The sequence below is a fragment of the Cetorhinus maximus genome, chromosome 7 (genome assembly GCF_964194155.1).
Source record: "Cetorhinus maximus chromosome 7, sCetMax3.hap1.1, whole genome shotgun sequence".
NCBI lineage: Eukaryota > Metazoa > Chordata > Chondrichthyes > Lamniformes > Cetorhinidae > Cetorhinus > Cetorhinus maximus.
In genome coordinates, this window is record NC_135885.1 from 18,232,102 (window position 1) to 18,255,680 (window position 23,579).

General features: G+C 40.8%; 1 protein-coding gene across 1 annotated transcript in view; it reads left to right on the plus strand.

Moving 5' to 3' along the window:
• LOC144682627 (uncharacterized) overlaps positions 1-16,796 on the plus strand; it is a 37,754-nt gene extending 20,958 nt beyond the window's left edge. Inside the window, exons 4-9 of the mRNA XM_078545136.1 lie at positions 856-1,305; positions 2,567-2,597; positions 4,156-4,202; positions 7,949-8,023; positions 9,065-9,114; positions 16,339-16,796. Coding sequence (XP_078401262.1) covers positions 856-1,305; positions 2,567-2,597; positions 4,156-4,202; positions 7,949-8,023; positions 9,065-9,114; positions 16,339-16,419 — 734 coding nt within the window. The 3' untranslated portion in view covers positions 16,420-16,796. The remainder of the gene's footprint in view (positions 1-855; positions 1,306-2,566; positions 2,598-4,155; positions 4,203-7,948; positions 8,024-9,064; positions 9,115-16,338) is intronic.
• The last annotated feature ends 6,783 nt before the right edge of the window (positions 16,797-23,579 follow it).

The following is a 23,579-nucleotide window of genomic DNA, read 5'->3' on the forward strand; positions in this document are numbered from 1 at the left end:
GTCTTTTGTGGACATCTTCCCTGCAGTAGTCATGGGCCGGAAGCATTGAGAAGCGTGCGCACGGCTGGACATTAAATATGGTGCCCGGCATGATGAAGCGATGAGGTGGCGTGTCAGCTTGGCCTTTGGGGGTTAGAGGTCCGGTCAGTTCAGGCCTTGGGCAGGGGTGGTGGGTGAGGTGAGGCTTTGGTGGGGGAGCGAGGTTGGGTTAGGCCTTGGCAGGTGGAGGAGTTGGGCTGGGTCTTGTGGGTGGGAGGGGTGATGCTGGAATGGGTTGGGTCAGGTTGCTGTGCCTTGGCAGGGAGCAGTTCTGGTTGGGTCAGGCTGTGGGAGGTGGAGCGTGTCTGGTTGGGGCAGGAGATTGGGCAGGCTCAGTTCGGGCCTTGGGGGTATTGGGGGCTGGGAGAAGACCCTCGGGGTGGGGTTGGGGGGTCCCGTGGGCGGGTGGGTCTCAGGGAGGTGGGAAGTCCCCTGTGGGTGTGGGGAGAGTCAGTGTGGGTCAGCACAGTAGTTAGAATAGCTAATTCTTCTAACTTTTTCTGGATAACTCTTGATGAGGGAGGGTGCAAGGTGGTGTGGCTTCCCAGCGCATCTTTGGGGTACCCCCCCAGATAAGATAGCCTGGAGCTCAGGAGTTACAGCCCATTAATTTTGTGTAAATTTTTGGGTGATACCTAAAGAGAGCTATGTGATCATAGGTCACAAGTGGTCTAGCAATGTGAAAAATTTGATATGCTTTGGCCAAATTGTAATTTTTCCTGTCAACTCACACCAGTACATTCAGCAACCCAAGTTACAGCACAGTTTTGTTCTGCTCTCGTTCAAAAAAAAACACTTTTTTTTTCATTGTTGCAGAGCTTGATTTTCTTGATACAACAACATTTGCTGGAGATTATGACTACCCAGTGAGTACAACAATTCCCGTTATTACTTCTGAATCGACAACTTCATTGACCACCCAAGAAATCACCACACAAGTGATCACAACACCTGCAACCACAAATACCTCACAGGTCATGTGGAACGATTTAGAATGGATGCAGGACACATCTTCTGAGACCGCGAGTCTGAGAACTGAAAATTACCCCACCACAATACGATCTACGGTAAAAATGGAGGAAACTTCTGATCCATGGAATGAAGATGTGAATCAAGATCATCTGGGATCAGCTGGAAGAGACTGTCCTGTTGTTGTAGCAAATGGTACAAGTCACCTTCCCATATATATGTGCATCATCCTCGGTGGCATTCTACTACTTCTAATCGTCACATTCCTTGTCAAGCGATTCAAAGGATACTGCAAATGTAAATATTTTCTTCTTTTTAAAATGAAGGATATAAGTCTCCTCTCTGGTTTAGTGTAAATGCACTTGTTGGATGTTGCTGAGGCATGCAGGTGCAAGGTGATCCTGCTCTCTGCTTAGCAAGTTGGTCTTAAGCAGGGCAGCAGTGGGGAGTTGCGATTGACTTGTGTATTTGAGGGGTGGGGGTTGGTGAAATCAATCATGATTCACACTCCTGATGGCTTTTTAGTGACTCCTGTTGGAAAGTGCACGTTTGAGTTTTGTGTGAAGACAGAAATAAGCTCCAAAGTTGAACAGTTTGCCAACATTGACTGAGTGGGTGAATGGCCACTTGGCAGCCTCTCTGAAACCATGCCGTAGCATGAGTCAGCAGCTTCACAGTGGAATGTCACAGAGATCAGTGCTGGAGCCTCAACTATTTACAATCTATATTAATGCTTGGATGAAGAGACTGATTGTACTGTAACTAAATTTGCTCTAATACAAGGTTGGGAAGAAAGAGAGTTGTGAGAAAGATACTAAGAGACTGCAAAGTGATATAGATAGGTTAAGTGAGTAGGCAAAAAATACATGCATATGAATTAGGAGCAGGGGTAGGCCTCTTGGCCCCTCGAGCCTGCTCTGCCATTTAGTAAGATCATGGCTGATCTGATTTTAACCTGAACTTCACATTCCCACCTACCCTGGTAACCTTTCACCCCCTTGCTTATCAAGAATCTATCTAGCTCTGCCTTAAAAATATTCAAAGGCTTCGCTTCCACCGTCTTTCGAGGAAGAAAGTTCCAAAGGCGCTCAACCCTCAGAAAAAATTTCTCCTATTCTCTGTCTTAAATAGGCGACCCCTTTTTTTAAACAGTAGCCACTAGTTCTCCCGCAAGAGTAAACATTCTTACCACATCCAGCCTGTCAAGACCCCTCAGGACCCTATATGTTTCAATCGAGTCAGCTCTTACTCTTCCAAACTCCAGCAGATAAAATTTGCAGATGGAGTATAGTGTGGGAAAATGTTTGGTTATCTACTTTGGTGGGAAGGATAGTCAAGCAGAATATTATTGAACTTGTGGTTTACAAGAAAAATTGTGAACATATGTCATTTTGCTGCTTTGTCTGGTGGCATAAAATGCTCATTGTAAATCAAAGCCACCTACGTGACACATTAAATCTGCTGTATGAATAAAGCGCTGAAGAACACAAAATATAACGTTGAAGAGAGGAGCAAAAATGCATTTAAAGATGTTCGACTCTTGTTCTTATTTTGACAGATGGAACCCATGATGTGGAACACAATGCAAGGTATAAACCAATGTGAATTTCTCACATTTCCAGATTTTATCACATTATCCTTGTTCTCACATCTTCAGTATTTCCAGATATGCCAGGCAGGATAAAATGTCAAGGTTCAGGTTCATGAAGACCAAATTTAGGAAAATGTCAGGGAATATTTGCTCTCAAATGATTGACAGTTGGAACAGATTACCAGGAAGATTGGTGGAGGTCATTCATTCAAGGAACAGCCAGATGATGTAATGGGTTGGTATTCAATAGGTTACTAAATGAGTCTTCTTATCTGGACCTACCTGGTGAAAATATTGCTCATTTTAATACATATTTAAAAATTCAACTTGTTAAAGCTTGAGCCATATTTTTATTAAAATAGCTTAGAATGATCAAGCTCTGCAAATGGAATTTTCAATCCAGGTCATAATACACTTTTAACTTTGACCCAAAAACTTAAAATGGTTCGTGAAGTTGGTTGATACATGCAATGGAAGGGTTTCCTCTAACCCAGGATCTTTTACTAAAATACATGGTGGACTTGTGACAAAAAAGGAGAAATGATAGCATGGAGGTAAGTCTCTCTCTCTCTTACCTTTTTCCACCTATAACTTAGCACTTTTTAAGTGTGAAATCACCAGATAGCACCCCTCACATGAAGACTTGGATTGAACAGTTGTTGGCATATTCATCTACTACATAGCATGTTAACTAGGACATTAAACTGGTCAGCATATCTTATCCAGGCAGATCTCTATTATACTGCTTAATAAAGTCTTAGCATAACAGCTGCTGGAAGCCAGTGCCTATAGAACAGATTAATGAAACCATGTCTTTATACATCCATAGTTCAGTGGCTACCAGGTTCAGAGGGGCAAGCAGTTGCACCTGAAACTCCATACTCCCATTTGGGAAATGGAATTTGGTGTATATGCTCTGCGTGGCAGAATGATATTGTGAATTGTGCCATAAACTAGGCAATAAAGACTGGTAAAGATTGGTCTGACTGCCTTATAAGGCGTGGAACCACTGTCCATGCCTTACAGTGCAAATTATGACAAGAGGATGGGGACATTTGATGCCAGAGGCTCTCACCTCATTGGCGGAGCTGGGACCCAATGGACAGCAACACCTTGAAATAAAGCACGCCAGTTTCCTCACTGGTCCAACCTATCGAGTCCAGGCTGGGGATGTGGACTCCTCAATAATTTTGTTTCTTAAATTTTTGTAATTGATTAGCCTTTTGGCTCACAGGGTCATGGCCAATAGGCTGGAACTGGAAATGGTGGCTGAGGTCTCTGACATCACAGGGCAGGCTGGTGTCAGAAATTTGCCTGAACTGAAGCTTGTGCCCATCTGCTCCATGCTAAATAGGTGCTCTCTCACTGACCCCACAAACTCAGCACTAGAGGGCATAATTTGAGTACATGCCAGAATTGGGTCCAAAGAATATCAGCCGGGATACCTATTACTAGCTAAATGCTAATGCAGGAGTTTGCATTCATATTTATTTTTGTGGTGATTAAATTTCTTTAGCATTTGGCAAAATTCTCATTTCCAAAAATTATTATTGCAGTGATCCAAACAACCGTGATTCTTCAGGTTCAGAGGGAATGCCACCTGGTAAGGAAGAATAAAGCATTTATTATTTTTTTCCCCTTCTTTAGGATGCCTTAACTGTTCTATTCCTTCCCTGGGTCTCCTTGCATGCTTTATCTCTGGTTAACATTGAGAAATTACCGCTCCACAGGCTTACACCAATTTTACTTTGAAATCAGATGCTTTGGAGGTCTGTGAAGGCAATCCAATATGACTATCTTCAAATTTAAAACAAAAGAATTAAGAGTAGACCATATGCCCCCTTGTGCCTGCACCTCCATTCAATACCATCATGGCTGATTTTTCTACCTCAATTCCACTTTCCTGCCTGCTCCCCATATCCCATGATTCCCAAGACCAAAAATCTGTCTATCTCAGCCTTAAGTACCCTCAATGATGGAGCACCCTCAAACCTCCGGCGAAGACATTTCCAAAGATTCACAACTCCCTGAGTGAAGGAATTTCACCTCATCTCAGTTCTAAATGGTTGACCTCTTATCCCAAGACTTCCCCCGTATTCTAGATTCCCCAGCCAGTGGAAGCAACCTCTCAGTGTCCACCCCATCAAGCCTCTTCAAAATCTTGTTTGTTTCAATGAGCCCACCACTCATTTTTCTAAAATCCAGAGAATATAGGCCCAATTTACATAGCCTCCCATCATAGGACAATTCTGTCATTCCAGGAACCAATCTACTGAGCCTTCATTGTACCACCTCCAATGCATGTTTGGAAGCCAAAACTGCACACAGTAGTCCAGGTATAGCCTCATTAAAGCCCTACATAATTGTAGCAAGTCTTCCTTATTCTTGTACTGTACTTCAATCCCCTTGCGATAAGGCTAAAATATTTGTCCTCCTAAATGCTTGCTGTACGTTCTGTGTTCCTTGTATGTATACATGCACGTATGTCTGAACATCGTTTAGAAGTTTTGTGCTTTTAAAAATACTCTGCTTTACTATTCTTATGACCAAAGTGCATCACCTCACACTTACTCACATTATGCTCCATCTGCCACCTTGTAGCCCATTCACTTAATCTGTCCATATCTCTTTGCACCCTTTGTGTCCTCACAGCTTACACTTCCACCTTAGGAAGTCATACGGACTCGAAATGTTAACTCTGTTTCTCTCCTCTACAGATGCTGCCAGACCCGCTGAGTTTTTTCAGCATTTTCTGTTTTTGATACATTTCCACCTAGCTTTGCCTAACAGCAAACTTGGATTCCTTACTCAGTCTCTTCACCCAAGCCATTAATATAGATTGTAAATAGTTGAGCTCCCAGCACTGATCCTTGTAGCACTCCACCGGTTAGTGCCTGCAAACTTGAAAATACTGTTTATTCCTACTCTCTTCTGCCTGTCCATTAACCAACCTTCCATCTGTGCTAATTACCCCCAACTCTATGAACCCTTATTTTGCTTATTAACCTTTTGCGTGGCACATTTTCAAATGCCTTTTGGAACTCCAAGTATATTACATCTATTAGCATCCCTTTATCTAGCCTACTAGTTACAGCCTCAAAAAACTTTATTAATCATCAAACATGATTTTCCTTTCGTAAATCCATGTTAACTCTGTCTGATTGTAGTTTGAATTTCTAAGTGCATGGATACAACTTCCTTGGTAATAGATTCCAGCATTTTCCCTGATGACTGGCTTATAGTTTCCTGTTTGCTCTCTTCCTCCTTCCTTGAATGGTGTATTACATTCACTAACTTCAAATTCACTGGGACAATTCTAAGCCGAGGGAATTATCCACTATCTCCAGGAGATCCCTCTTTTACAACCCTAGGATGTAGGCCATCAGGTCCTGGGGATTAGTCAGCCTTTAGTGCCTTGATCTGTCCAATGCGTTCTCTCTGCTGATATCAACTACTTTGATTTCCTCATTCTTATTTGCCCCTTGGACACCCTCCAGTTCTGATTTGTAATTTGTATCTTCCACTGAGAAGACATACATAAAATACTTGTTCAACATCTCTGCCATTTCCTCATTCCCCATGATAAACTTTTCTGTCTCTGCCTCTAAGGGACCAACATTTACTTTAGCTACTCTCTTCCTTTTGTATAATTGTAACAGCTCTTAGATTTACTCTTGTTACATTCTCCCCCCACCCCCACTTTTTGGTTGTCCTTTGCTGGTTTTTACAACTCTCCCAATCTTTATTATTACTATTAATCATTATTAATTTAGCCAACCAACCAGAGCTGGCTCTCCCTTCGTACTTATGAAATTGACTTTGCTTAAGTTTAAGATTCTTGTTTGGGACTGGAGTATGTAATTCACAAACTTACTATGGAATTCAATTGTATCATGATCACTTTTTTTTCCTGGAGGGTTCTTTGAGATTACTAATTAAAGATTCCTCATTATACAATATTAGATCTAAAACAGCTTTATTCCTAGTTGGTTCTGCAATGATTTGTTCCAAGAAACTGTTGCAAAGATATTCTACTAACTCAGCTTCTATAATATGAAAATATGAATTTGGAACAGGAGTAAGCCATTCAGGCCCTTGAGACTGCTCCGCCATTCAATAAGATCATGGCTGATCTTTGCCAATTTGTTTTATCTAGCCTTTTTATTCATTCGTGAAATGTGAGCATCACTAGCAATGTCAGCACTAGACATACCTAATTAGAAGGTGGTGGTGAGCTGCCTTCTTGAATCACTGCAGTCCATTTGGTGTAGGTACACCCACAAGTATTGTTAGCAAGAGCATTCCAGGATTTTGATGTGACGACCGTGAAGGAACAGCCAGCGATTTAGTTCCAAGTCAGGGGGCTGTGTAAGCTTGGAAAGGAACCGGCAGGTGCTGGTGTTCCAACGTGTCTGGTGCCCTTGTTCTACTAGATGATAGAGGGCGCTAGTTTAGAATGCACAGTTGATGGAGGCTTGGTCGGTTGCTGCAACTTGTAAATGGTGCACACTGCTGCCACTGTGCGCCAGTGCTGAAGGGGGGTATTTAAGGTGGTGAGTGAGGTGCTGCGAAAAGGACTGCCCTTTTCTGGACGGTGTCAAGCTTCTTTAGGGTTGCTGCAGCTGCACTAATCCAGGCGTGTGGAGAGAGTCGCATCACATTCTTGACTTGTGCCTCTTAGGTGTACAGGCTTTGAGGAGTCAGAATCCCTAGCCTCTGACCTGCTCTTGTAAGTAACAGTATTTATAAGGCCTTATATTTATAAGTTTCTGGTCAATAGCGAGATTTTCTGTTGCTGGAGAGGTCATTGCCTGTCACTTGTGGCATGGATGTAATTCAACACTTACCAGACCAAGCCTGAATGTTGTCCAGGTCTTGCTACAGGCAGGCATCGACTGCCTTGGTATCTGAGGAGCTGGAAATGTGACTGAACACTCATCATCAGTGAACATCCTCACTTCTGATCTTATGTTGGAAGGAAGGTCACTGATGAAGCAGCTCAAGATGTTTGGGCCTAAGATATTACCAAGAGGAACTCCTGCAGCAATGTAGATCATGGAGATTAAAGTCTCGCACGATTATTACATTACCTTTGTTATAAACTCCAATTGTTTCTTGCTCAATGCTCTGTCCCATTTGTTCTCCAATCTCCAGTGGTTAGAGCTGAAATTAGTTCAGAAGATTGGTGTAAAAAATTACATTACACCTCAGCATAGAGTGAGGTATCTAGACTTTGTTGTACTATACTCCCATACACATCTCAGTATCTGTACATTAAAGTGTACTGTCATTAATTTATGCTGTGTTTTTAACAAGTTGCACTTCCCTTTGCTATTTTTTTAAAAATAGAGAGCCAAGATGAGTCCCTGGTGCAGACAGGGAATGAAGATGGTGGCACTGCAGTGACTGTAGATGGGACTAATGGTAAGTAGAATTATTTGTAAGAAAATTAACAGTGTGGCTCATTAATGACACCTGTTCCATTTGACCAAATTATTTTATGATAGACTCCATTGTATTTTCAAGTTCATAGCTCCCTTTTTATTTGGTCTCTCTACATCATCCATAATTATGGCACTTGCTGTCCTATATTAATGTTCTTCTGTCAGGATGTGAAAGAGAGTAGACTAGGTGACTATTTCTATTTCTCGGGATGAGTCTCTGAGTTATGCAAAACAGACCGATTCCCCAAATGCGCTGAGTTAGTTTTGGTCTGCTACCAAAATCGGCTTTAGTGCTACAGCTAAGGAGTGGGGAAAATCTACTATATCATTCAATACAATACTCACAATAATCACACAATACTCTGAGCGTCGCCCAGGGTGAGGATCAGAAATGCTGTGATATTCCCCTATGGTCAAACAGCCTGTGTTCATGGTCTAGGCTCATACATGACAAATTACACCTCAATGAAATATTAGAGGGAAACCTGTGCCTGTAGAACCATAGCCTAATTTGAAGACAGGAAGAAATTAATGCAGAGGTTAGAGCTGCATCTGGTTATCAGTTTGCCGTAGCATCGTCATTTTGTGGATGCATAGATAACAGAAGAGTGGGCACTTAACATCACACCCCTTTACGTGCCTACCATATTTGGTCATCCCATAGTGGAATTCATGGTTTCTTCAGTCATGTCTAACTGCCAGTTAAGACACCTCATCTTTAATTACTCCACTCAGTCATCATGTCACAATTTCCCAATTACCTCAATCTCTTTCATTCTTTTCAACCATGATGGCATCTTGCACAAAGAGCCCTGACCCTTTAATGTGGTTTTTCAAAAATAAAAATATTTTTAGAGAACAGCCTGATTTGAAAACTTTGCAGCAAAAAAACTTAGCTGCAATTACATTAAGAGCCTGCCAAGTTGTTACTATGATGTTAAGTCTTTTTTTTAAGAACTACTGTCAAAACACAATTATACATTGGCTGTGGATTGCTGCATGTTGCTTATTGTCTCTCCAGAAGAAATGCACGAACCCAAGGATGACGATGAGGATACAACAGAATCAGAGGTCAGATCTTTTGACATAATATGTGGTAAATGAGGTGACTAAAAATCACCAGGTAAACCTGAGCACCTTTACAATCAATAACTTTTTCATCATGGTATTTTAGGTTGTTGCTCCCAAGGCAGCCTAATTTTGTTTGTATCACAATGCACAAAATCAAGTCTGTAGGGTTTGTTGTGTGGCTGTTCTGCCAGTAATTTCATTTATTATGTAATTAAATCTCTTTGTATGAAGATATGAAGTGTTGCAGCAATTCTAAATCTCACAGTTGGAAATGTATGGAATACTTGGTAGAAAATTATAAATATCATACCATTATTTAAGGCAGGAGGGAGAAACAGAAACCAGGAAACTACTGGCCAATTTAATGTCTGTTGCAGTGGGGATATTAGTGGAATCGACCATCAAGAACAGAATGACCGAGCATTTGAACAAATACGAGTTGATCAAGAGTCAGTATAGATTTGTTCATGGCAGACTTCCAAAATCTATCTTTTGAGGAGGTACTTTCATGGTGGACAGCACTCTTTTTGGGTGTTATCCCTATGGACTTCCAGGAGGCATTTGATAATGTTCTGCACAAGAGGTTATCAGCAAAACTGGCAGTGCATGCAATTGGAGATTACCTTGTGACATGGAATGGGATGCAGGAGACAGAATAAGGGGAATGTAATCTGATTGTCTGGATGTGACAAGTGGTATACCTCAGAATTCTGTACTCAGGCCTCAACTTTTCACCAAGAAGGAAGAGAGCTGTATATACACTGTTAGGAGGCACAGTAATGGGGCAGGAATTTACATAGGAATATAGACAGATTAAGTGAGTGGGCAAAACTGTTGCAGATAATGTTCAACATGGAAAAGTATATCATCCATTTTGGATCCAAAAAAGACAAAATCAGAATATTCCTTAATGATAGGAGACTAGAAGAACAAAGGGAACCATTCAAAGCTAGTTCACAGGTACAAGAGTATTGAAAAGGCTAATGGAATGTTGGCCTTCATCTCAAGTTGATTGAAATACAAAAAGGTAGGAAGCTATGCTTCAATTTTACAAGAGCTTTGGTTGGACTCCATCTGGAATATTGCATTCAGTTTTGGGCACTGCACCTCAAGAAAGAAACATTGGTATTGGAGGGGGACAGCACATGTTCACCAATATACCAAGGCATAAAGGGCTAAAATTGTGAAGACAGGTTGCACAAACTTGGCTCGCATTCCTTTGACTTTAGAAGGTCGAGGAGTGATTAAAGTGCTTAAAATGATAAAGGGATTTGATAGATTAGATACAGAAAAGCTGCTTCCTCTGATGGGGGAACAATCTTGAATCCTGAAAAGTGTGAGGTGATACACTTTGGAAGGGGTAATTTGACAAGGAAGTATTTAATGAACAGCATGACACTAGGAAGTTCTGAGGAACAAAGGGACTTTGGAGTGTGTGTCCATAGATCTCTGAAGGCGGAGGGGCATGTTAGCGGGGTGGTGAAAAAGGCATATGGGACACTTGCCTTTATCAATCGAGGCATAGATTACAAAAGTAGGGAGGTCTTTTTGGAGTTGTATAGAACCTTGGTGAGGCCACAGCTTGAGTGCTGTGTGCAGTTCTGGTCGCCACATTATAGGAAGGATGTGATTGCACTGGAGTGGGTGCAGAGAAGATTCACCAGGATGTAGCCTGGGATGAAACATTTAAGTTATGAAGAGAGGTTGGATAGACTTGGGTTGTTTTCGTTGGAGCAGAGAAGACTGAGGGGCTACGTGATCAAGATTATGAGGGGCATGGACAGGGTGGATAGGGAGCAGCTGTTCCCCTTAGTTGAAGGGTCAGTCATGAGGGGATATAAGTTCAAAGTAAGGGGCAGGAGGTTTAGGGGGGCTGTGAGGAAAAACTTTTTTTACCCAGAGGGTGGTGACGGTCTGGAATGCACTGCCTGGTGGAGGCGGGTTGCCTCACATCCTTTAAAAAGTACCTGGATGAGCACTTGGCACATCATAACATTCAAGGCTATGGGCCAAGTGCTGGTAAATGGGATTAGGTAGATAGGTCAGGTGTTTCTCATGTGTCGGTGCAGACTTGATGGGCCAAAGGGCCTCTTCTGCACTAAGAGATTCTGTGAATCTTAAAATTAGTGCTCAGCCATTTCAGAATGAAATCAGGGAGCACTTTTCCCACACAAGAGTAGGTAGTGGAAATTAGAAATTTTGCCCCCTCATCCCAAAAGCAATTTTTCCACTTAGCTGTGAGTGCGCACGCCCATGGAGCAGCAGACACCATGCAGGACTTGTTCTGTGCTAAGCATCGGCTCAGCAGATAAAGTTACAGGTACTGTGCATTGTCAGAAAACTGGCTGTGCACAACAAAATTTTGCAGGCAACATTGCCCAAAGGAATGTGCATGCAGGTCAACGCAAGACTGAACTGGTATTGATAATCTTTGTTAGGTTTCGGTATCAAAGAATATGATCAAAGGTGGGAAAATTGAATTGAGGAATAGTTCATCCATCATCTAATTAAATGGTGAAACCAGCTCAAGGAGCCGAGTTGCCTATCCCTGATCGTACTTTAGTATGTTGTGCACTGACCATATAGATCTTAGATACCATGTTCCCTTTGTTAGTTTCCACATTTAAGATAGAAGATTCTGCTTTTTGTGGATGTTGTGTTTTGTGACAGTTATCAACAGATAATAGCAAGAAATAACAGGAATAGGCTATTCAGCCCTGAGCCCACTTGACCATTCAATGAGATCATGGCTGATCTGCTACTTCAACAGCATTTTTCTGCACTATCCCTTTATCTTCTTACTATGTAGAAATCTATCAATCTCAGTCTTGACCATATGCAACAGCTGAGCCTCCACAGCCCTCGTGGCAGAGAATTCCAAAGATTCACCACCCTCTGAGGAAGAAATTCCTCCTCATCTCAGTCCTAATTGACCTGTCCCTTATTCTGACACTATGTCCCCTGGTTCCAGACACCCCAGCCAGGGGAAGCACCCTTCCTGTATCTACCCTGTTGAGCCCTGTAAGAATTTTATATGTTTGAATGAGATCACCTCTCATTCTTCTAAACTCGTGAAATCATTAAATGTGTTCAAGCTAAAAGGATCGGTAGCAGTTTTTTTTTACAAAAACCTAATACAATGTACACTCGTGTAAATATTCCATGTATACTTTATTTTGTCAGTTTGCAGATTATCTTTTATAGGGTGATTGGGGATAAGTGTGTCAGGGTATATTTGACTTTGGGCAATAGTGTTAGAACAAGTGATATTAAATGAGCCAACTTCTCCCCAGGCTTTCATTACCAGTGCCATTATTGGGAGAGCTGTGCAATGGGCAGCTAATCCCATATTGCCTACTTGACACTTTCACCCAAAAACAAAAATACCAAGTTGCATTCTTTGTATCCCTGTGAAAAAGATGAAAATTATCAATGAACATTAATATACCAGTTAACTATTTAAAAGGATTGATCACGGGTACATATCCGCAAGGTAATTCTGCCATCACTTGCAGGGATTTCAGGAGAGATCCAGGAGGCACAAAATTATGTTTTTTTAATTTTAGTTTTAAAAATAACCTTCAATTTCAGGTCCTCCCTGTGGAATAGTCAGCTTTCCTTTCAGGCACCCATGTAGAGCGGGCACACTGGCTTGGGCAATGTTTGCTGCTTCAACAAATCTTCCCAACAGTAAATGATTATCTCTTGCCATTACAGAAAGACTAAATGTATGCAGAGACTTAATTATTCATTCAAGTTTTCTTATATTTTGGAAAATATTAGTTGATATATATAGATTTGCTTCTTACTGCTTTTGGCAAAGGTAATGGAGGAGCAATGGAAAGGTCCCCAATGACCATAATTAATGGCATAAGTCACTTACTCCATAATTTCCTTTCTCCTGCACTGTTCACGAGTCCCTACGCTACTGGTGTGAGTCCCCAGGAAAATCTGAGCCACAGTTTTTGGTATCATTTATTCCGAAAGGGTCAGGATTAGTTCTGAGTTGCAATAGTAAAAATTTCCAGAGGAGCTGTGCCATAGATTATGAGTCTCACATTGTGAGGTTAACTGTGACTAATAATACATGTTAAGGAAGAGTGTGCAATGTTTTTCAGTGGGAGGACAGAGTTAGAACTCAAATGCTAAAAAGAGAAGATAGTCTAAAACTGTTTTATATAGCTTATTTATAGAATACTGGAGCTAAATGTCACGACTTAGGCTATACTATAAATATAACTGTTTTGGTCGCTAACATAGAGTGCTTATTAATCTTGGGCACCCCGGTGGTCTCGAATCCTAATACAAAATGTTTTCTCCTCCATTTCAAAACTAATTTCCCACATTATCACCAGATTATTTCTGAAATTATTCAGGTACATAAATAATTGATATATATATATCCCTCACCATCCTAATTACACAAAGAAATCTGTGCTCCTTATCCATCCTGACAAATAATAAATCTTTTGACATCATCTGTTCTTGGTTGCAAGTAAATCTGTGCTCCTTGGTAATTTCGGTTATACAAATAATTACTCAATCCCATATTCATCCATTACATAAATAATTTGTTCTCCATCTTAGTTACATAATTAATCTGTGAAGCTTCACCCATTACAGAACAGATGCCCCCTCATTCACTCTAGTTACATAAATTAAACTATGTCACCTTTTCACCATCCTGTAACCATTATTAAACAAATTTGTGAATCAAACATAAATAAATCAATTGGTATTCCTCAGAACTCTTTCTCTTGTTGCTGCATTATCCAGAGTCAGAGGCCACATGATGCCCCTCCTTATTCTTTGGCCTAGTTGAGCATTGCCCCTAATGGGCCTTCCTTTGTGCCTCTTTTGGTGAAGTTAACCCTTACAAAGCAGTTTGTGGCTGCAAAGCAGCAACTTGGAATTAGTGAAGATGAGAGCATTTGTCAGTTGAGCATGAGTGGGTGTGGTGGTAGCAGATTAGAGGGGTGAGAGATGATGTTGTAGAAATGTTCCTTGATGATTTGTTGATGCACAGGTCCGGCAACTGGGAGCATTGTTGCCTGATGCACTTCCTGGTCATGGGTAAGAGTTGATCCCTTAGGAAGATGAAGTTGTGGAGAATGCAGCAGCCAACACCAATTCTGGATGCCCACTTGGAGCTATACTGAAGCACCTCTTCCAATCTAACATAATAAAGGCAAAATACTGTGGATGCTGGAAATCTGAAACAAAAAACAAAAAAAACCATCTTCAGATCTGAGGAAGAGTCATACGGACTCAAAACGTTATCTCTGTCTCTCTCTCCACAGATGCTGTCAGACCTGAGTTTTTCCAGCATTTTTTGTTTTCACCTCTTCAGATCTGTTTAGGTGGTGAAATCTGCTTCAGAGCCCTGATGGTCTTGCTCAATCAGAGCTCAGGTTGAATCTTGGCTTGGTTTGTAGCCCTCTTGATTGTCATGAGCCAGGTGGTCAGCCATTCTTCCCAAGCCAGCCTGACACCCAATGGTCTGGGTCTAAAATAAGGTAAAATCGAAGACTAGTGCAGGATAAAAGCATTGCTGAAAAGAGAGGCATGCTGCCAAAGCTCTTCATCTTGCACACATCAGGACAAATGCAAGAATGCCATATTTCAAAAGTTCACAACGTATCCTGCAAGTCGAGGATCCTTTATCCGTAAATCTGAAATCCGAACACATCCAAAAAGTGCATTTCTTTGAACCTCATCGACCTTTAGCACGGGAAGTCCAGTTGTTTGTCTTCACTATTTACCTTGCGATTTTTTTGTGGTGAACATGTTAAAAAGCTTATTACTGGTACCCCGTATTTATTATTCAGTGATACACCTTATTTTCTAGCCACTTTATTTACTTTAGACTATAGCTTGCTTAGGCTTGGACTATTGTAATTTAAAAAGACCTAGGCCTATGTGTGGTATCCGAAAACGGAAATCCGAAACGGAATCGGCCCCGAGGGTTTCGGATAAAGGATATTCGACCTGTACAGGAGAAAACGATGCAGATTGTCTCTCTTTTTAGTAATATTTAAGTTCTGTACTACCAAGTGACTGTTTGTACACCCATGACAAAGGCGTTATTGCAACCAGCAAGAAACTGAGTACAGACCTGCTGCCAGCGGTCCCACATTAGCTCAACATTCAGAGGAAGTTTTTTCTATTAATGAATATTCCAGGGTCTTCATATAGAGCTTTGTGAATAGATTTGATGATCCCTAGGACCTGTGGGACGCCAGTAATTTGGGTAAAGACCAGAGCATTCTCCTCTCTCTTGGCAGCATCCATAGAAAAAGGTGATGAATGGTTCCATCTGTCAGAGTGCATCAGTCACTTAACTTATCAACAGTGCACAGTAACTTGACATATTGGTAAGGTCACCTGTTACAGCCGAGAATGACCGAGGCATAGCCAATGATGACTGATACTGTCACAGTAATGCTGTGCATGCCAAGCTGCTGGGTTGCAGTTACTGCACAACACATGGCACAGCTCAGTCACAGCCTTCCTGCTAAAGAAGTGGACGCTCTGCTTCTCACTGAAGTTGAGATACAAGGTTATGGAGAACCCATGTGGTGCAAGGTCTTTGTGGCGCACCTTACCCAATTTCATCCTCCTGTGCCACAAGTTCCAGGCCTCTGCTTGCTTCTCCAGCCCTGATGGCAGACCTGCAGCACACCCATTTTTCATCAATAAAGAACTCAAGAATCCTGCATAGTGCCGAAGCTCCTGAAAGTCATGTTCCTCAAGTTTTTCAAACAGCCGTCTCCACCAAAATAGTTACTCAACTGTTCCCTCTACTTTGTTGCTAAAAGATCCTTTAATTGTGCTTTTTTCTTTAACACAAGATTTTCTGAAATAACATTACAAACTATGTTTGAACACAGCTTCAAAGGTTGATGTTTAATTGATCAATATATATAGCTTCCAAGATAACTTATTTAACTGAAAAAGTTATAGATGAAGATGTGATAATACTTACATTTCTAGGTGTGTTGGTTTTTAGCAATATTTTACAAACCTACCTGTGAGTATGTGATCACCGAAAAAAAAGTGGTGGGTGTTGGTGCACCGTGGGGGCAAGCCATCTACTTTCTGTGAAGCTTCACAGCAGGGAGAAGGTAACCAGAGGGAAAATACACTTAAAAGGTTGGGTGTGAACATATTTGTTTTGCATTGAATATAAAACATATTACAATAAAAATAGTACTTTTTCATTAGGTGAAAGAAGTTGATGTCAGTGACTCCAGTCATGCAAAGGAATCAGAAGATGTGAACTCTCAAGATGAAGACCAAGAATGAATGGATTCTTCACCAATGCCTCAAATTTAATAGTGTTCTCTCGGATACACAACAGCAGTTTGTGTTAATGTAGTGCCAGTGCTCTGCTTGCTGACGAACAACTGATAAGCGTCATTCACAAGATCATGTTAACTAAATGTGTCCTATATTCTCTCTGTAATCTTAACCATTCTAACTTTTAATGAAACAGTAATCTATCTTTTCTCCTTTTATAATTTTACTGTTACAGATGAGCTTAAAAAAATTGCACTATTTTTATAATACCATGGAAAGAACCTCGACATGACTGTTCATTTCTTGCTTGGTTGAATAAAGTGTGCTGTTAAACAACTTTATTCGTGCTTTCAATTAAGAAGTTAGATATAATAAATTTATATTCTTGGGTCCATGATTAGAAATGTCTCAGGATTGTATTTCTTACATGAAGAACGTGATAAGTTGTTGGTGGAAGAGCCAAAAACAATATTTTCCATTCATCTCTCTCAACCAGTGTCTTCCTTGAAGGCCATTCTCAGGAACAGCCCAACATACTGTACTACAAAGTCTTAGGATGTGGGCTTGTACCTCTAATTATCCACAGGTTGAGATGTGGAGGTCAAGCACTCCTTCTCCATTGAAAAGAATGGGGAGGGGAAACAGGAGACAGACACGACTTGACAGTGCCATTCATTAATAATTGGACCAAGTTTTATTAGTGTACTTTCACCTGCTTTGTAGTCCCCCTGATATCATTGATTGCTTCTAATCATTTGATAGTAAAACCCCTCACCTCAGTGTTTTAATCCACCGTTGCAAACATTGGAGAAGCTTATGAGGTCACATGCAACAGATACAACATTCAGTTCAGAACATAAGGATGTCCTATTACATCCTGGCATTGCACTCTTATACAGTTAGATATTTGGACAGTTTGGGCATTCATAAATGTAAGACACTCAATCCAAATGGCAGTGACCAGCCTTCTATACCTGTGAGAAAGCTAAAGGAGATCCTAAATTTTTAAATAGGTACACTGAGAACACCATTGTGCAAGTCTGTCCCAGTGGTGGACATGCCTTCAGCAACTCTTTCTAAACCTCTCTTGCATTTCCCACTCCTCCTCTGCTTAAAACCCACTTCTTTCACCAAGATTTTAGTCACTCTCCTAATACCTCCACTCTTGGTTCAGTCTTATGCCTCTGCAAAGTGGTTCAGTATTACAGGTATTATATTAATGCAAGTAGTTGCTGCAGACAAAATAATTTCAATATTGTAGTCCTTCCTTTAAAATAGTAGGAATAAAGGAAAATATTCCTGCAAAAGCTGAATGCTACCTAGATGACAGGGTGAGCTGGATGTTTAAAAATGTCTCATTAGTTCTTAACTTCTTATAGTCGGAATAGCGGAATAGGATTGCCAGCTGGCTGTTTTTCCACCAGCCCTGCAGGGTTTAGAAATTACACTGGCTACCAATTAATTATGTGTTGAGTGAACTGAGTTCAGTAGGAGGTAGCAGCTGGATTACAATAATAGGTTTTACTATCTTAGTAGGTGGGGGGAAGAATTGACTGCAGTTCTTTTTACGATTACTGCTGGAGGTGCACATTGGTGAGCTCTGACTGCGAATATCAGCAAACTTTACCATCACAGAGACATTACAGTTGAACAGGAGGAAAGGCTCATGCTCATTTGAGACTGATAAGTTTGCAGATAGTCAGTCATTGGTAAGGCTGCCAAAAGTGGTCACTTTGATTACGCATTGGAGGATGTTTGGTGCCTGTGGTGAATTTTGTTGAATTTAATATTTATGCCAGCAAGGAGTCAATGCCTCAGTAAAAGGGGGAGAAGAAAAAAAATTCTACCTAGTTTAGTCATATTCCCCATCAAGCATTCCTTTTTGATGTGGGGCAGATGGTTACTTGTTCCCAAGATTTTTTAATTTGATGATGACAAGGAGCTACCTGACAGCAGCGATGACTGGTTTTCCTTTGCTGGGAGGAGGAGAAAGTCAGACAGAAGATGCCATTTTAATATTTCAAGAAGGGAATATTTGGCTACTATACACTGTTGCAGACAGCCAGTTAGAGACTGAAAAAAAAAACTTGCTGGGGTCAGAGCATGAACATCAGTTGAGACTGGAATTTGAAGCCAAGTCCTCCAACGCTAAACTACTTGACCTATTTATATTTACTAATTCACATTGAATGTATTGTTAGCAGCTTCCTTTAATAAAGTGAAAAGTAATACAGTTATCAACATAATCTTATAATCCACATTCTTTAGTCATTCCAAAGTATTACATTAAATACAGAATAGGTTGCAATTGCAATTTTTAAAACGTTAACCATGTTTTGAGTGGTCAACAACCATTAAGAGAGACTCACTCTCAAGATACTTTAATTAGCTCATTAATGACTTTGGTTAATTTTGTTCTATGAACCTCAATACTTAGCAAGCTAATTGCCTTATGACCTTACATAGCATTCAAATTAAAACACCAAAATTCACCAAAAAGAAAGGATTATGAAGATAATCATGATTCTAAAAGGTTTAATGTTGAAACTCTCAAAGTGCACATTGGTCTGAATTAACATACGTCAAAAGGGAGTAATTACAGGCCAGTTGCTGAACCTGGAGAGGTGGCAAAGATTTTGGGAAAAAATGCATAATTTAGAAAGGCATGGATTAATTAAAGGGAGATCGTGTCTGATTAATTGAGGATTCTAGAACACAGGGACAAGTCTAAGGATAAGGGGGCAATCGTTTAGGGCTGGGGCAAGGAGAAATTTCTTCACTCTCAGGTCTGTGTATCTTTGGAATTCTCTACCCGACACTTGTGAATGCTCTATCATTGAATATATTTAAGGCTGCGATAATTTTTGGACTCAGGTAATCAAGAAAATGAGGAGTGGCCCAGAAAGTTGGGTTAAGGCTGATGATCAGCCATGATCATCTTGAATGGCGGAGCAGGCTTGAGGGGCCATGTGGTCTAGTCCTATTCGTTAGGTTATGTAACTTGATTGAATTTTTTGAGGTGGCAACAAGGAGGGTTGATGAGGGTAGTGCATTTCCAATTCCCTTTTGAAAACCACAATTGAATCTACTTTATGCTGAAGCTTCTCCTACTTCCCACTCCCTCACCATCACACTGCTGATTATCGAGTTACTCTCACAATCTGGAAGCATACATGACATTTCCAGACAATATTAAAGCCATATCTCTGGGAACAAGATTTTGGCCAGTTCTGCCCAACAAGGTCACTTTGACACAGAATACAAAGCAGAGGAAATTACCAGGGTGTTGTGCGAGGTAACCAACTCTTTCTGAACAAACACTCCACTGACTAATACTTAAGTTATGTCTAAACCTAAAGCGCACACAACTCCCTCCATCAACTAACCAGTCAGTGCACTTTCAAGGTAAGTGTTAGGGGAGCTTACTCAACATTATATTGAAAAGGTAATTAGATAGTGGCTGGGGACAGTCCAGGTACTTCACACAGTGCAGCATGACAGATTAGACTGCTCTGACTCTCACTGCAAGCAGTGACATTTCATGTCTATGGCATTTCATCAAAGCTGGGAATATAATTATTGTTGACGCCACTGCTCATTATAAAACCTTTTACTCCTCTAACAAAAACACCTCCCCTGGTGATAAATAAAAAGAAGCACTTCCCTTCATATCGAATAAGCAGGTCACCTTGAAACTCTCCAATCCCAGGCAGACCAAATACCAAAACTATCTCTCTCACATGGCCTGCGGATTTAGTTTGCGTGTTTGTACTAAACTGAGGAGCAAAAGAAAAGGAGTGTAGGTCATTTAAATGCTCAAGCCTGATGTACCATTCAATGAGAACATTCTGAAGGCAACACAATTCCATATTGCTGTTGCCCCATATCCCAAATCTATCAATCTCAGATTTAAAATGAACTGTTCCAGCATCTAGCACCCTTGGCATTTAGAAATGTTTCCTAATTTAACTCCTAAAGGGTCTAAAGTTTATACTATACATCCTGGTCCTAGACTCCCCAACCAACGTATATAGTTTCTCCCAATATACCTTATTTGTTCCCCTTAATAAGAACACAGGAAATAGGAGCAGGAGTAGACCACACAGCTCATTGAGCCTGCTCTGTCATTCAATGCGATCATGGATGATCTTGGGCTTCAACTCCAATTTCCCACCCGTTGCCCATATCCCTTAATTCCCTGAGACCCCTAAAATCTGTCTATCCCAGCCTTGGAGCATCTACAGCCCTCTGCGGTAGGGAATTCCAAAGATTCATAACCCTTTGAATGAAGTCATTTCTCCTCATTTTGGTCTTATTGCCTAATGAAGCAGGGTTATTTAGTAATGTTATGGTAAAAGATCCTCTGGGAAATAGTGATCATAATACCATTGAATTCCATATTAATTTGAAAGTGACATATTCCAATCACAAACAAGAATCTTAAACCTGAACAAAGCCAATTGCATAAGTATGAGGGGAGAACTGGCTAAGGTTAATTGGGTAGATAGACTAAAAAAGTATGGAGGTAAATGAGCAGTGGGAAACATTTAAAGAAACAATTCAAAATCTTCAACAAAAATACATTCCATCGAGAAACAAAAATTCAACAAGAATGAACTATCCGTGGCTCACTCAGGAAGTTAGGATAGTATTAAGATTAAATGAAGAGGCTTACAATGTTTCAAAAAACAGTGGCAAGTCTAAAGATTGGGTGTGTTTTAGAAACCAGCAGGGGGACACCAAAAGGTTGAGAAAAAAGGAAAAAAAATAGAATGAGAGTAAACTAGCCAGGAAAATAAAAAAACAGATTGTAAGAACTTTTATAAGTATATAAAGAGGAAGAGAGTAGCTGAAGTAAACATTGGTCCCTCAGAAGCAGAGACAGGAGAAATTATCATGGGGAATGAAGAAATAGCAGAGGCATTGAACAACTATTTTGTATGCCTTCACAGCAGAAGTCACAAGTTTCATACCAGAAACAGACGGTAACCTAGGGGCCAAAAAGAGCGAGGAAATTAAAATCAGCAGAGAAAACGTTTTGTTGAATCTTGAGGGAATAAAATCCGACAATTCCCCAGAACCTGATGGCCTACACCCTAGGGTTCTAAAAGAGATAGCTGCAGAGATAGTGGATGTGCTAGCTTTGATTTTCCAAAAATTCCTTATATTCGGGAATGATCCCATTAGATTGGAAGTTGGCTAATGTTACACCACTTTTCAAGGAAGGGGGGAGAGCACTACAGGCCAGTTAGCCTAACATTAATTGTTGGGAAAATGCTGGAATCTATTATTAAGGAAGTCTTAACAAAGCACTTAGAGAAGGATAGCATGATTAGAACAAGTCAATATTTTGCTAAGGGGAAATCCTGTTTGTTTATTAGAGTTTTTGAGGATGTAATTAGTAGGGCAGATAAAGGGAAACCAGATAATGTAGTATACCTGCATTTTCAAAAGGCATTCGATAAGGTGCCATACAAAAGGTTAATAGCAATATAAAGGCTCATGAAGTTGGGGTAGTATTTTAGCATGGGTAGAGGATTGGTTAATGGATAGAAAGCAGAGAGTGGGCATAAACAGGGCTTTTTCAAGTTGGCAGGTAGTGAATGGTGGAGTGCTGCAAGGATCAATGCTGGGGCCTCAGCTATTTACAATCTATATTAATGACTTACATGACAAGGCAGAGTAATGTATCCAAGTTTGCTGATGGTACCAAGCTAGGTGGGAAGGTAAACTGTGGGGAGGACAGAGAGGCTGCAAAGAGATATAGACAGGTTAAGTGAGTGGGTATCAAGATGACAGTTTGAGTAGAATGTAGTGAGTGTTAAGTTATTCACTTTGGCCATAAGAATAGGAAAGCAGAACATTTTTTTAAAACGGTGTGAAACTTTTAATTGTTGATGGTCAAAGGGACTTGGGTGTGCCTGTACAAGGATCACAGAAATTTAGCATGCAGTTGCAGCAAGCAATTGGAAAGGCAAAAGGCATGTTGGTCTTTATTGCAAGGGGATTGGACTATGAGAATAAAAAAGTCATTCTACAGTTGTACAGGGATGTGGTGAGACCAGATCTGGAATACTATGTTAAGTTTTGGTCTCCACATTTAAAAAAGGATATACTGCATTGGAGGCAGGACAGCAAAGATTCACTGGATTGGTCCCTTGAATAAAGGGGTTGTCCTTTGATAAAAGGACAAGTAAATTGGGCTTATATTCTCTTGAGTTTAGAAGAATGAGAGGCAATCTCATTGAAACCTAAAAAATTCTGAGGGGGCTTGATAGGGTAGATGCTGAGAGATTGTTTCTGCTGGTTGGGGAGCCTAAAACACAAGGGCACAGTCACAGGATAAGGGACAATCATTTAGGACTGAGATGAGCAGAAATTACTTCACTCAAAATTGTGTAGGAGAATAGATAGAGTGGACAGGATAAAATTGGTTCCCATGGTGGAGAATTCTAGAACCAGGGGACATAGATTCAAGATAAGTGGCAGAAGGTGTAGGGGGGACATGAGGAAGAACTTTTTTACGCAGAGGGTAGTGGGTGTCTGGAATTCGCTGCCCAAGTTGGTGGTAGAGGCAGAAACTTTAAACTTTTTAAAAAAGTACCTGGATCTGCACCTAAAGTGCTGTAAGCTGCAGGGCTATGGGCCGAGTGCAGGAAGGTGGGATTAGAAAGGGCACCTGGGTGTCCTCGGCCTGGCACGGACAAGATGGGCCAAATGGCCTCCTTCTGTGCTGTAACTTTTCTATGGTTCTATGGTTGTGAATCTTTGGAATTCTCTACCCCAGAGGGTTGTGGATGCTCCATTGTTACAAATACATTTAAGGCTGGGACAGATTTTTGGTGTCTCAGGGAATTAAGGGATATGGGGAGTGGGTGGTAAAATGGATTGAAGCTCAACATCAGCCATGATGGTATTGAATGGTGGAGCAGGCTGGACAGGCCATATGGTCTATTCCTGCTCCTATTTTTTGTGTTGTCATGTCCTAAATGATCAGCCCCTTATCTTGAGATTGTCCTACACCCACACAAATAGCTTAAACTTCAATCAAATCATTATAAATTCAATGGAATTCACCCCATGTTTGAATAATTGCTCCTTATAATTTAACCCTTGGAGTCCAGGTATCATTCTGGTAAATTCACTGCACTCACTCCAATCCTAAG